The sequence below is a fragment of the Neopelma chrysocephalum genome, unplaced genomic scaffold, assembly GCF_003984885.1.
Source record: "Neopelma chrysocephalum unplaced genomic scaffold, ASM398488v2 Primary Assembly neopelma1_100, whole genome shotgun sequence".
Classification (NCBI taxonomy): Eukaryota; Metazoa; Chordata; class Aves; order Passeriformes; family Pipridae; genus Neopelma; species Neopelma chrysocephalum.
The window spans coordinates 3,267,889-3,279,353 of NW_020897763.1; the positions used below are offsets into that span (position 1 = coordinate 3,267,889).

An 11,465-nucleotide genomic window follows, 5' to 3' on the forward strand; every position below is an offset into this window, starting at 1 on the left:
CCCCCCCAGCTCCTGTGTCTCCCCACAGGCACTGCCTACGTGCTGACATGTTACTTCACCAACTGGGCCCAGTACAGGCCTGGCCTGGGCAAATACACCCCCGAAAATGTCGACCCTTGCCTGTGCAACCACCTGATCTACGCCTTCGCCGGGATGAACAACAACGAGATCACCACTTATGAATGGAACGACGAGACCCTCTACAAATCCTTCAACGGCCTGAAGAACCAGTATGTGCTGGGAGCAGAGGGCAGGGCTTGTTCTCCTTCTCAGGTCCTGCCCTGTTGTTCACCCTCTGCTCTCTGCACAGCCCTGGGCAAGGGATGTCGGGAGAGAAGGCAGAGACGGGCAGGGCAGGGCAGGGTGACAGTCCCACTCCTCTGACCACAGTGACAGTGGCTCAGGGTACTGTGGACTTACAGTAACTCTGGTACCTGTCCTTCCTTTGCAGGAACAAGGATCTGAAGACCCTGCTGGCCATTGGAGGATGGAATTTCGGCACCCAAAAGTAAGTTCAAACCATGTCCTGCCCATAAAAGCACCCTGGAAAGGGAAGGAGAGGAGGATGCTCCAAACAAAGCCCAATGCTCTCCTGCTCTGCTTGTCCAGGTTCACTACGATGGTTTCCTCTGCTGAGAACCGCCAGACCTTCATCAAGTCTGTCATCAAATTCCTGCGCCAGTACCAGTTTGATGGGCTGGACCTGGACTGGGAATACCCCGGCTCCAGGGGCAGCCCAGCCCAGGACAAGGGGCTCTTCACCACCCTGGTTAAGGTGAGTTTTGCTCTGCTCAGCACAGCTCTGGCCAGAGCCCTGGGCAGACGTAAAGTCTGAGCCCTGTTCCCTGGAATCCCTCAGGAATTGCTGGAAGCCTTTGAGCAGGAAGCCAAACAGACCAACCAGCCCCGTCTCATGGTCACTGCTGCTGTGGCTGCAGGACTTTCCACCATCCAGGCTGGCTACGAGATTGCTGAGATTGGGAAGTGAGTAGCAAAGCCTGGGATCACTTGTGGGGCTGCACTGGTGTCCTGCAAGCTCCAAAGAGCCCCTGAGGGACCCAGATGTGCAGGAATTGGGGCTGTGGCCGGGCTGGGACAGGGGTGACAGTGCTGGAGGAACCGTCAGCTCTGGTGCCTGAGCGGGTCAGGACGGAGCCAATGCTCTCCACAGGTACCTGGACTACATCCATGTGATGACCTACGACTTCCACGGCTCCTGGGAGAGGAACACTGGTGAGAACAGCCCCCTGTTTGCAGGCCCAGCTGACACCGGGGACTACAAGTACTTCAATGTCGTAAGTGTGTTTGAGACAGAGCCCCAGGGCTCAGCTCTGTGATTGCACCAGGGAGGAGATATTGAGGAATTCATCATCCTGCCCGAAAACCCGGGCAAAGACTTCAACAGGAGTGTTTTCTTACAGGAATATGCTATGAATTACTGGAAGGACAATGGTGCCCCAGCTGAGAAGCTCCTTGTTGGCTTCCCAACATACGGAAAAAGCTTCACCCTGCAGAACCCATCTGACACCTCTGTGGGGGCTCCAGCATCAGGCCCTGGACCAGCTGGACCTTACACCAGGGAGGCTGGGACACTGGCTTACTATGAGGTATGTGTGTCTAATCACATTCCTTGTTCAGGTCATTTGAAGGAAAGTATAAGGAAGGCACCCATGGAGCTTTCTGAATGGCTGCCTCAGGCACAAAACTGTCCATAGAATTGCTAAGAAAAAGTTACTTATTTTCAGGAACCAGACAAATGACACAAAACTAAAGTCCAGACAGTGGCAGAGCCCGGACTTTTCCCTTTTTGAAATTAACCTTACACCTCTTGGTGCTTCTCCCTAGATCTGCTCCCTCCTGAGCTCTGGAGCCACCCAGGCTTGGGATGAACCCCAGGACGTGCCCTACGCCTACAAGGAGAGCGAATGGGTTGGCTACGACAACACGAAGAGCTTCGGCATCAAGGTCTGGTGGGACGTGGGGCTGTGCTGGGGAGGAGGCAGGAGGCTCCTGCAGGAGCAGCTCCCGGGGCTGATCGGGGTTTCTCCCTGGCCCCAAACAGGTCGACTGGCTGAAGAAGAACAACTTTGGAGGTGCCATGGTTTGGGCCCTGGACATGGATGATTTCACTGGCACTTTCTGCAATGAAGGCAAATACCCCCTGATCTCCACCCTGAAGAAGGGCCTCGGTCTGCAGAACGGCGGTGAGTGCTCTGAGTGCCTGAGCAGCCCCCTGATGGGAACTCCCATGAAGGGAGGGGAGGGATGAGACTCCGCCAGCACAAAAATAAGCCCTTTCCTGCTTTGGTTGCAGACTGTGTGCCTCCTGCTGAGCCCCTGCCTCCAATCACTGAGGCTCCCACCACCACCAGTGGGAGCGGGAGCGGCGGCTCTGGTGGCAGCGGCGGCTCTGGCGGGAGCAGTTTCTGTGCCGGCAAACCCAACGGCCTCTACGCAGACCCAGACAACAACAGGAACTTCTACAACTGCCTGAACGGCCAAACCATCGTGCAGAGCTGCCAAGAGGGTCTCGTCTTCGACACCACCTGCTCCTGCTGCAACTGGCCATGAAGCTCCTAACCCTGCTGCGGCCAGCAGACCCCTCTGATCCCACTGCACACAGTAACGATTAAATAAAGCTTTCTGCAAAAGCAACAATCCTCCCTGTTTTGAGTCGTCTGGTTCTTGATGTTTTGATGCTTCATGATTCTCTCGTGGTACCCAAACTTGTGCTCAGGGAAGGGCTTGAATCCACCAGCTGGATTTAATTCCCGCATGGCATTTTCCAGGGCTTTCTTGCTGCCCTACCCCAGGGGCCACCGGGGGGGGGAAGCAGAGAGGAGCCAAGGGGGCAGAAGGGTCGTGACATCACAGCCCCAGGCTGCTTCCCCTGAGCCAGCCCAGCACATTCCACGGGGCAGTTACTCACCCTGGGCTCTCCCCTGCACCCTCCACGTGCTGCCGTGGTCTCCAGCACCCCCTGCCCCGTGGCCAGGGCAGGATGTCAGCGGGGCAGGAGCCAAGGGGTGAGAGCTGTGAGAGGTGGGAGCACCTGGGGGGGGACTCTGGGGCTCGAGGCTTTTCTTCTCTCACAAATCCCCCGACTGGGCTGCTCATCACTCCCTGCCCCGGGGAAAAAACCAGGCCTTTGTGGCAGGAGGGAACAGGCATCCAAAGGGCAGATCCCCCACAGATATCCAGGGCCAGGGGAAGCTCCCATCTGGGAGGTGAGGGGGTGGTTGGCCTCAGGCAGAGAGCAGCAGACACTTCAGGGGAAAAAAGCAGCACGTGGTCACCTCTATTTTATATATTTTATATTTTTTTGTGTATCACACTGGTGGCACTTCCCTCTCCAGGTGCCTCAGGTGTGCAGAAGAATGTCTCCTTTGGGACAACTCAGGAAAGGAAGATGTTCCCCTACTACTTCGCCCCAGACAGGCTGGGGATTGAGGTGTCAGCCGTCGGGGGAAACCCTCTGGTTGGGCCAGGCTGTTACCTGGGCCAGGAGGTGAGTTGTTAAAGTGTTGTGGTCCTTTGCAGAAGACACAGGACAGGAGCAGTAGGGCCATGGCCAGCCCCACACCCGCCCTGCAAACCCACTGCAGGATGTCTCCACATAAACCTGGGAAAAAAAAATCCCCTCCCTTCCCAACACACCAGTCCTTATACAGCTCCACAGCAGTGAGAAAAGAGGGGAATTAATAGGAATAGCATCAATAGGAGAAGCATCAATAAGAACAACATCAATGGGAATAGCATCAGTAGGAATAACATCAGTAGGAATAACATCTGCTGCTCGTGTACTTCTGCCCTGCAAATGGTGCCTTTGAAATGCCAGTAAGACACTTCTGTTTTTGGATTGCAGACCCCCATCCTGCAGCCCTCCCTGAGCACCAGGCCCATGAGCAGCAAGGGTTACGTGATGGGAGCGAGGACGGGCCCGCGCTTCATGCGGAGGAACCTGGTGAGGAGAGGGGAGTTCTGAGGTTTTAACGCCCTCAGGGCAGCCAAAGTGTTGAAGGGCGGGTCTGTCACACCCAGCTGGCTGCTGCCCTGAGCACGTGGGAATGATTTGCACAACTAAATGTTCCACACAAATGTTTTTTCCCCCTGCAGACGGTGACCCCCGGCCCGGCAGCGTACGAGCCCTTCTGGATGGAGAAGAGGAAGTGCCAGCCTGCCCATGCCCCATTTTCCTCCAGTACACCACGATTTCCAACCAGGCCTCCAGATAGAGAACTTTTCCCTGGGTAACACAACTCGTTTTCTTACGATTTTCACAATAAGCAGGAGTACTGGCAGAGAGAAATGCTAAGGCATGGATGGGAGATAGGAAACTGAGTTCTCAGTGAAGATTTTTGTCTTCAAAGAGCTCCCCTGCTTTAGTCTTTAGCTTAGCACCACGACTAGAACACCACAACATGCATTTCCCCCATGGATCTCCCTCAACAAAAACCCACTTAGAACACAGGCTGAAGTTCTCAACACCATCTCACATCTTCCTTTTCTGTGGCACCATCATTGCTATTAACGAATGGCTGTACTTTAGATGACCACGAACAGGTCATTGAGGTAAATTCTGTATTATAAACATCATACACCAGCTCCAGAATTGAGACACTTTGTGCCTGTTTTCTTTAGACCTGGAAATTACAACATAGAGCAGCCACTGAACAGAAAAGTCACTTGGCCGATGAGGTTTGGGTCTCCAGACTGGTCTTCAGTGCCCAAGCCACCAAAGAAGATGGTAAAAAGGGAGGTGCAGGAGGTAAGAACAGGGATGAGGGGATGTTATTCCTGGCTCAAGTCTTCTGAGAAAGGAAATTTCCTCATTATTCTGCATCTGCACTAAGTTTTGTTATCCTTTCCTAACCTGCCTGGGGCACAAGATATGAAGTGCTTTCCTGTGAGAAAACACCTGTTTGCAAAACCAGCCACAGTCCTTCAAAAAACCCTTCTATTAAGAAATTTCCCCCGGAAGTTTCTGCCCGCAGAGTGAAGTGAAGCAGAGCCTTGACTGCCCCTTTCAGCTCTGCTGAGAGGAAAAACTCATTCAGAGCACAGACTGAGGTTCCTGACACTGTCTCACACCTTCCTTTTCCGAAGTGTTGTCTCTGCTGTTAATGCTTGGCTGTTCTTTCAGATGACCATGGACAAAGAATCCAAAAAGCACCAGGAGAGAGTGGCCTACCTGAAGCTGTACTTTGGCTGAGGGGCTGTGCCCCCTCCTCTGGAGACACCCCCCTGCACCACCAGGCTCAAAGAACCAATAAAACGTTTCAATTGTTTTAAAATCTGAATAAAACCGTCTCAAACAGGGGGATTTGTGGCCGCTGGTTGTGTCTGAAAGGCCCTGGGGTTCATCTTCAGCTGTTCCTGCACTCGAACCCTGGGGATTTCTATAAATGTTTACAAACCCTCCCACAGACTGATCACAGCCTTGATGTGATCCCAGGGGACAACTAAGAGCAGGCAACACTCGCTCTGGGTGTAACTACAGCCCCAGAGCAGCCTTTCCAACTCCCTGGCTTTATTTACCTGTTTCTGGAGCAAATTCCACCTGCAGTCCAGTTTCAGTTGCAAACCCAAAATACATTCTTCCAGTTTCCCACTTTCAGGCTCCGAGAGCTCTCCCAGATGTGCCACAACAGCTGCTCACAGGCTTTTTGAGGCACCTTGGTTCCCTCCCTCCCTCCCTCCCAACCACAAGACCCACGTGCCAAAAACGGGGATGGAGCCGTCGATTCACAGCTGCCCCTTTTGGGGCAAGATTTTGGATAAGGGGGGGTGTGACCCCCTGGAATTTTTACTGTCCTAAAACCTGGGGTTTATGGCTGCTTAAGGCCATACTTTTGTATTTATGGCAGACATATTTCACCTCCACCTGTCTGGGTTTTCTGACCAGGAGAAAAAGGGGTGTGAGGAGATGAACAAAGTCAGCAGCACCTGTGATTTTTCACCATGTTCCACCTGTGGCTGGAGAAACCTTCTACTAAAGTTTTTGCCACACTGCTGGGATTTCAAAGGGCCCTTTGTTGTCATTTCTGATGAAATTCCCAACCTTCTCAGCTATCAAATGGTCCTGAAGAGAAAGGAAGAGATGCAGAGGGAAGGACAAGATCTCCTGGTCTCACACCCCCCACAGAAAACACACTCAGCCTCCATTCAGGTCCTTTTCCACTCTTAAAACTTGAAGGACTCAGCCAGTTTTGGTCTTAGGAGATAAAATTTCTTTTATTACGAACATAAAAATTACAATTTTCATTCTACTTTTTTCCCCTCCCCAGTGAGGGATTTTCTCATTGCGAAAAAAAAGCTCAATCCAAGTAAAAAAAGATAGAACTTTTGATATATACATAAGTACACAATGTCTCTGTACATCTGTCATTCTGTACAACCAAGGCACCAGCAGAAGTGACAATGGCACACACAGAGGATTTCTGAGAGATCTAATTTCAGCCTGTCTGTCAGAAACACCTCCATCCTCACTGAAATAATTATTCCCTTTTCCCTTCCTCCTCCCTGGGTGACGGGGGAAGAGGGAGGCCTGGGAGGATCCTCTAACTGCACATGAACACCTTGGGATCCTTGGGAGACTGGACCAAACCACAGGAGTCTTTTGTCAAAAAAATTTCCAGTATTTTCCCTAAGAATATGTTGAAGGAAAATTAAAGCAAAGCCCTCCAGAACCAGCCCATAATTACAACACTCCCCTCATCGGCCGTTTTCACTGCTGAAATAAAGTCTTCTGCTCTGGGGAAATAAAAGGGGGAAAAAAGAGGAACTTCTGTTGATAAAAGCACATATTTGAGAATGGATAAAATGAAAGAAATGTGATCACCAGCACAGCCTTGAAGCCTGCAATCAATGCAGCTTTATTCCATATTCCAAGTTCCAAAACAACTGGTGAAGGAGTGAACCCTCCAAGGACTTGTGCTGAGTTGAAAGCAACAACAGAACTGAAGAGCAGCCCCAAGCAGCTGTGAAACGTTGCCAGTCCTTCTGCTGGAAAGTGATCTCAGAGCAGGGCAGGGTAAACACCACACTTAAGAGCTTTTAAGTCCCAAGTGCAGCTGCAGTCAGCAAAGTGAGAATAAAATGCCAACTTAGCTCTGTATTTACACTTCACTCCTCGCTGACACATCAGACACCTTGAGTTTATAAAAGAAAAGTCTGTTTGTTTTTTACCTGCCAAGAACAGCAAAGAAAGAAACCTCCCCGGGGTTCTTCTGTCTCTGTTAATACACATTCCTTAGAATTAAAGCCTGGCAGGGTTGATGGCAAAGTTTCCTGTCCTGCCTGCCAGGCAGCCACGCACCAGTGATGCCTTTGTGCTCTGCAGAGCCTGCAGGGCAGCAGGAAAAACCTGCTGTGCCCCAGCCCCAACCCTGGTGTCCCCCAGCTCTTCAGAGAGCAAATCCTGCCCACAGGGGAAACAAAGCACAGTCCCCCCAGACAATCCCACCTGGGATCCCTTCAGTGCCTTTAGGACAATCGACCATTCCAAGGCAGCAGGAGAGCAAAGGGGAAGAGGGAGCACTGGGAACCAGGATGAGAGTGGAGTTCACTCTGCAGAGACCATTCCTGGGCCACTCAGTTGGATTGTCTCTCCTGAGCCCTCCTTCTCTGAGCAGCCAGAGGAGCTCCAGCCCCACCTCACTTCTTCCTGCGGATTTTGGGCTTTTTCACCGGCCGGAGGTAGGGATTGTCTATCACGTTCTCCTCCCCATTCCTGCTGCCTGCCAGGGAGGTGTTCTGCTGTAGCACTGAGGCGTTTTCCTTCTCGGGTCCTGAATCATCCTGTACAAAAAAAACCACAAACCCAAACAACCAGAGTTACGCAAAACGAGGCTCAGAAATCTTTCTGCCCAGAGAAGCTGTGGCTGCCCCATCCCTGGAAGTGTCCAAGGCCAGGCTGGAAGGGGCTTGGAGCAACCTGGGATAGTGGAAGGTGTCCCTGCCCATGGCAGGGGGGTGAAACCATGTGATGTTTGAGGTCCCTTTCAACCCAAACCATTCCATAATTCTAAGTTCAAACCACACAACCCGTGGGCAGAACAGACAATCAACAGCAGCACACGAGGAGCTGCATTAAGGGTGAGGCTTCCTCATTTCTGGCACAAGAAGATCCCTTGGGGAAGAAGCAGGTTTGAAAAGCCCAGGGCAGAGCTGTCCCAGGGGGGCTGTACCGTGCTCATGTGCAGCGGGAGGTTCTCGGTGTCCGTCTGCTCGTCCTGCTCCGACGAATCCGTCTCTTCCATCTGCTGCATTTCCAGCTCAGAGGGGAGAAGAGCTGTCAGGTAGGGGACAGTGAAAGGCCTGGCAGCAATCACTGGAGTCAGGGAAAAAGGACACAGTCAGCGAGCTGGGAGAAAACCCCTCCCCTCAAAAATTAGGAAGCACAAAGAGAACAAACACTTTTGCCGCTTCTGGCTTTGAACACACAGCACCTCTTCCTGCTGCTCCCAGGGATCAGGAATGAAATGTGCTGTCCCTACAAGATGGCAGTCTCTAATTTCCTATTTTCTGAGGCCCCTTTATGTTTCCAGCATTATTCCAACTCAAAAAGTCCTTCCTGACCTCCACAAAAGGTCAGGAAGCATCACTTGGTCCCCCTTTCAGTTAACACCGACACCTGTGCTGTCAGTGAGCCTTGGGAAGGTGGGAATTCTCATCACTGCTTTGCAGTCAGAGAAACAGGAAAGCCCCCACTACCACTAAAATGTCAGAGACAAGAAATTACTTGTTCAAAGGTTACAGGGAGTGGAGTCAGGACTGGGATGAGCTTTGAATTTAGCCCCTCTCAGCCTTGTCCACGAGCACAGTGAGCCATAGTGAGGTTAGAAGCCTTATTTTGGTTTTCATACAAAATTCAAATACAAATTTGTATTTTTAAACACAAAATTCCTCATTTCCTTCAGGGAATAACACGATGTGATTATTCAGAGCTCACCCCCTGCAGCACCAAGAACCCCAAAGGGGGCGGGATGCTCAGGGACACACATTTAGGGCACGGAGAGTCACGGAAAACTCACGTGGGAACGTGCTGACGTCATCCTTGAAGAGGCTCTGGGTCTCCCCTGTCTTGGCCATGAACCTTGTGAGGGCTCTTTCCACATCCCTCCGTTGGGAAGCTGCTTTTTCCCTCAGGACCTGGTAGTCGGACACGGGCTCCCGGTACGTCTGCGGGGCAGGGAGGGGAGGAACGGAACAGCTTCACCTTCAGAACACTGCAGGGCTGCAGGAGCTCCAGGCCAGCTCTGACCTCTGCTCCTGACAGGCTTTTGGAGAGCTACACATGTCCATCACAGCCAGAAATCCAGGGATCCTGGCTGATTTCTGGACAGCAAGGGATGTCCACAACCCAAGGAACATATAAACCATACTTTGGATGGGCAGTACCAGCACTGCAGTAAAAATACACCACTCCTGCTGTTCTGGACTCCAGACAGCCCCCAAACAGCACAAAAATCCTGTTTTCACTCACCGGTGTCTTGATGTAAGTGTGGGGATCTGGGAACTCAGGGAAATGGCCGGGAATGTGGGATGGGTGAGGCTTGTTCTGTCCGGCTGTCAGGGCTTTGGGGGTCACGGGCTGGTTTGTCACAGGAGCTACAGGAGTTAAAAAGCACAGAAATCAGGGGGGCTCCTCCTGCCCAGGGCCAGGCACAAAGTGCTGCTGCTGAGCTGGGAGCCACATTCCCAGGCCCTGCCCAAGCACATCCCAGGAGGCTGTTTGGCATCCCAGAGGGGAACAGGGATCACTTGGCCCCTCCCTCCCATACCAGGAGAACAAAACCATCCCGAGGACTCTGGTGTGCAGTGAGGACACTGGTGAGAAGTGACTCTTCCTGCACCTATCACAGGGTCACTACCAAACTGCACTTCCAGGAGCTCTGGAATGAGTCATCCCTCAGAAAGCAGGGGCCCTCTGGAAGCCAGCAGAGAGGAATGCCAGATTATTCCTGGTTTTCTGTGTAGCAGAAAGGATTTCCCACGTACGGGCAGTGATGACCATCCTCTGGGAGCGCTTGGCATACGCAGGAAGGGTTTCAACATTGAACCCTGGAACACAAAAGAGGAAACAGGAATCACGCCAGGAGTTTGTCCTGGTCAAAAATCCCTTCTTTTAGGCTTCTCCAGAATTTTTCCAGGGGCTCCAAACGGCATGAGAAGGAAAACCATGCACTGTATATCTTCACCCTGCACGAGGCTCAGGACAAGGCTCAAAACACAAACCCCAGAGACACAGGGGACAGATTTTCCTACCAGCACAGCACATCCAAAGCTGGAATGAGCAGGAACAGCCAACTACTCACCCATTTCCACCAGAGTAACCACGATATCCGAGAGCGTGGGCTGGGTCCTGGCTGTGTGCTCACAGTAGGACTTGGCACTCCTCCCAATTTCCGAGATATCTGGGGGGACAAAACCACCACATGTTTGATTCTGACAGTGCCCACACTTGTATCAGCCCAATCCCAGCTTCAGGGGTGGGAATTTTTAACAGATTTGGCAAGGAATGAGAAACAGCTCCCGGAATGGAGCATCCTGCAGCCTGGGTGTTTAAAATTCGAGCGTGGAGACACTGAAGATTAAAGAGTCAGATGTTTTCCACAAGTGCAAAAGGCAAATCTGCATCACAGGCATGGAAAAAAAAAACAAACCCACCCAGAAGTTGATTATTTCTTGATTTCATAAAAATAAGTAGATTCTGAGTGATCTTACTGCAAAGATTCTCCAATATCTGAAAAGTATAAGTTCTGGGAGGAAGAGCAGCTACCAGATTCACCCAGAATCTACTTATCACCCAGAAAGAGAGGAACAGAGGCACTTCATGAACTAATGGCTGGAATTTTGTTGTTCCTCTGTTGTTCTGGCAGCATCTCAGCACGTGGAGCCTCTGTGAGTATCTGATGAGCACTCACTGAGTAAGACAATGTGAGTACTCACTGAGTAAGATAAATACATATTTTGGAGCTGGGGCAAACCCAAAGTGCCACAGAGGTGACTCTGGAGCCGCGCTCCAGCCCCACCAACACTCCTAAAACACCCTTGAACACCAGATAACAAAAATGGGGAAAAAAACCCCAACAAGTGAGGAGGAACGGGGCACTCACAGCTCTGGATCATCTCGGTGAGGGTCTCCACCGCCGCCTTCTCGGCGCTCTCGAACCCCGCCTCGGTGAGCAGGGAGCTCACCACGACCTGCAGCGTCCTCCGCCGAGCCAGGTGGTAGTTGTCGGCCGGGGTGCCAGCCTGCTTGCTGCCAGGGCGCTGCCACACCAGGAACGGGGCTCAGGGGCACGGCACAGCGGGTACAGCACGGCAGGGAGGGCAGGGAGCAGGGAATGGGGAGGGATAGGGAATGGGAATGGGAAGGGAATGGGAAGGGACAGGGAGCAGGGCATGGGAATAGGAAGGGACAGGGAATGGGAATGGGAAAGGGCAGGAGCAGGGCATGG

At 52.1% G+C, this 11,465-nt stretch overlaps 4 protein-coding genes across 9 annotated transcripts in view; 2 read left to right on the forward strand and 2 right to left on the reverse strand.

The window, feature by feature from the left end:
* LOC113973279 (acidic mammalian chitinase-like) overlaps nt 1-2,660 on the forward strand; it is a 13,351-nt gene extending 10,691 nt beyond the window's left edge. The window contains exons 1-9 of one of the 4 annotated variants that reach the window (XM_027695186.1): nt 16-230; nt 452-508; nt 610-775; nt 860-984; nt 1,172-1,295; nt 1,422-1,607; nt 1,846-1,965; nt 2,063-2,204; nt 2,315-2,660. In XM_027695186.1, the coding sequence (XP_027550987.1) occupies nt 154-230; nt 452-508; nt 610-775; nt 860-984; nt 1,172-1,295; nt 1,422-1,607; nt 1,846-1,965; nt 2,063-2,204; nt 2,315-2,571 (1,254 nt within the window). In that variant the 5' untranslated portion in view covers nt 16-153 and the 3' untranslated portion in view covers nt 2,572-2,660. Of the gene's footprint in view, nt 1-15; nt 231-451; nt 513-609; nt 776-859; nt 985-1,171; nt 1,296-1,421; nt 1,608-1,845; nt 1,966-2,062; nt 2,205-2,314 lie in introns of those variants that run through there. The other 3 variants (XM_027695182.1, XM_027695183.1, XM_027695184.1) reach the window with 3 other exon arrangements.
* The window catches only part of LOC113973286 (acidic mammalian chitinase-like), a 12,826-nt gene extending 7,619 nt beyond the window's left edge, over nt 1-5,207 (reverse strand). The window contains exon 1 of one of the 3 annotated variants that reach the window (XM_027695216.1): nt 5,192-5,207. The gene's annotated coding sequence lies outside the window, so the exon portion shown is untranslated. Of the gene's footprint in view, nt 1-4,873; nt 5,069-5,091 lie in introns of those variants that run through there. The other 2 variants (XM_027695213.1, XM_027695214.1) reach the window with 2 other exon arrangements.
* PIFO (primary cilia formation) lies at nt 2,981-5,296 on the forward strand. Its single transcript, XM_027695231.1, has 6 exons — nt 2,981-3,026; nt 3,366-3,508; nt 3,866-3,964; nt 4,117-4,250; nt 4,642-4,768; nt 5,144-5,296. Exons 1-6 carry the CDS (start codon nt 3,002-3,004, stop codon nt 5,210-5,212), a joined length of 597 nt encoding a protein of 198 aa, XP_027551032.1. The 5' UTR covers nt 2,981-3,001; the 3' UTR covers nt 5,213-5,296.
* A 921-nt stretch (nt 5,297-6,217) lies between these two features.
* TAF8 (TATA-box binding protein associated factor 8) overlaps nt 6,218-11,465 on the reverse strand; it is a 6,006-nt gene continuing 758 nt past the window's right edge. Inside the window, exons 2-8 of the mRNA XM_027695210.1 lie at nt 11,121-11,277; nt 10,320-10,418; nt 10,003-10,065; nt 9,488-9,612; nt 9,036-9,183; nt 8,190-8,332; nt 6,218-7,800 (exon numbers count right to left, since the gene is read on the reverse strand). Of these exons, the coding sequence (XP_027551011.1) occupies nt 7,657-7,800; nt 8,190-8,332; nt 9,036-9,183; nt 9,488-9,612; nt 10,003-10,065; nt 10,320-10,418; nt 11,121-11,277 (879 nt within the window). The 3' untranslated portion in view covers nt 6,218-7,656. The remainder of the gene's footprint in view (nt 7,801-8,189; nt 8,333-9,035; nt 9,184-9,487; nt 9,613-10,002; nt 10,066-10,319; nt 10,419-11,120; nt 11,278-11,465) is intronic.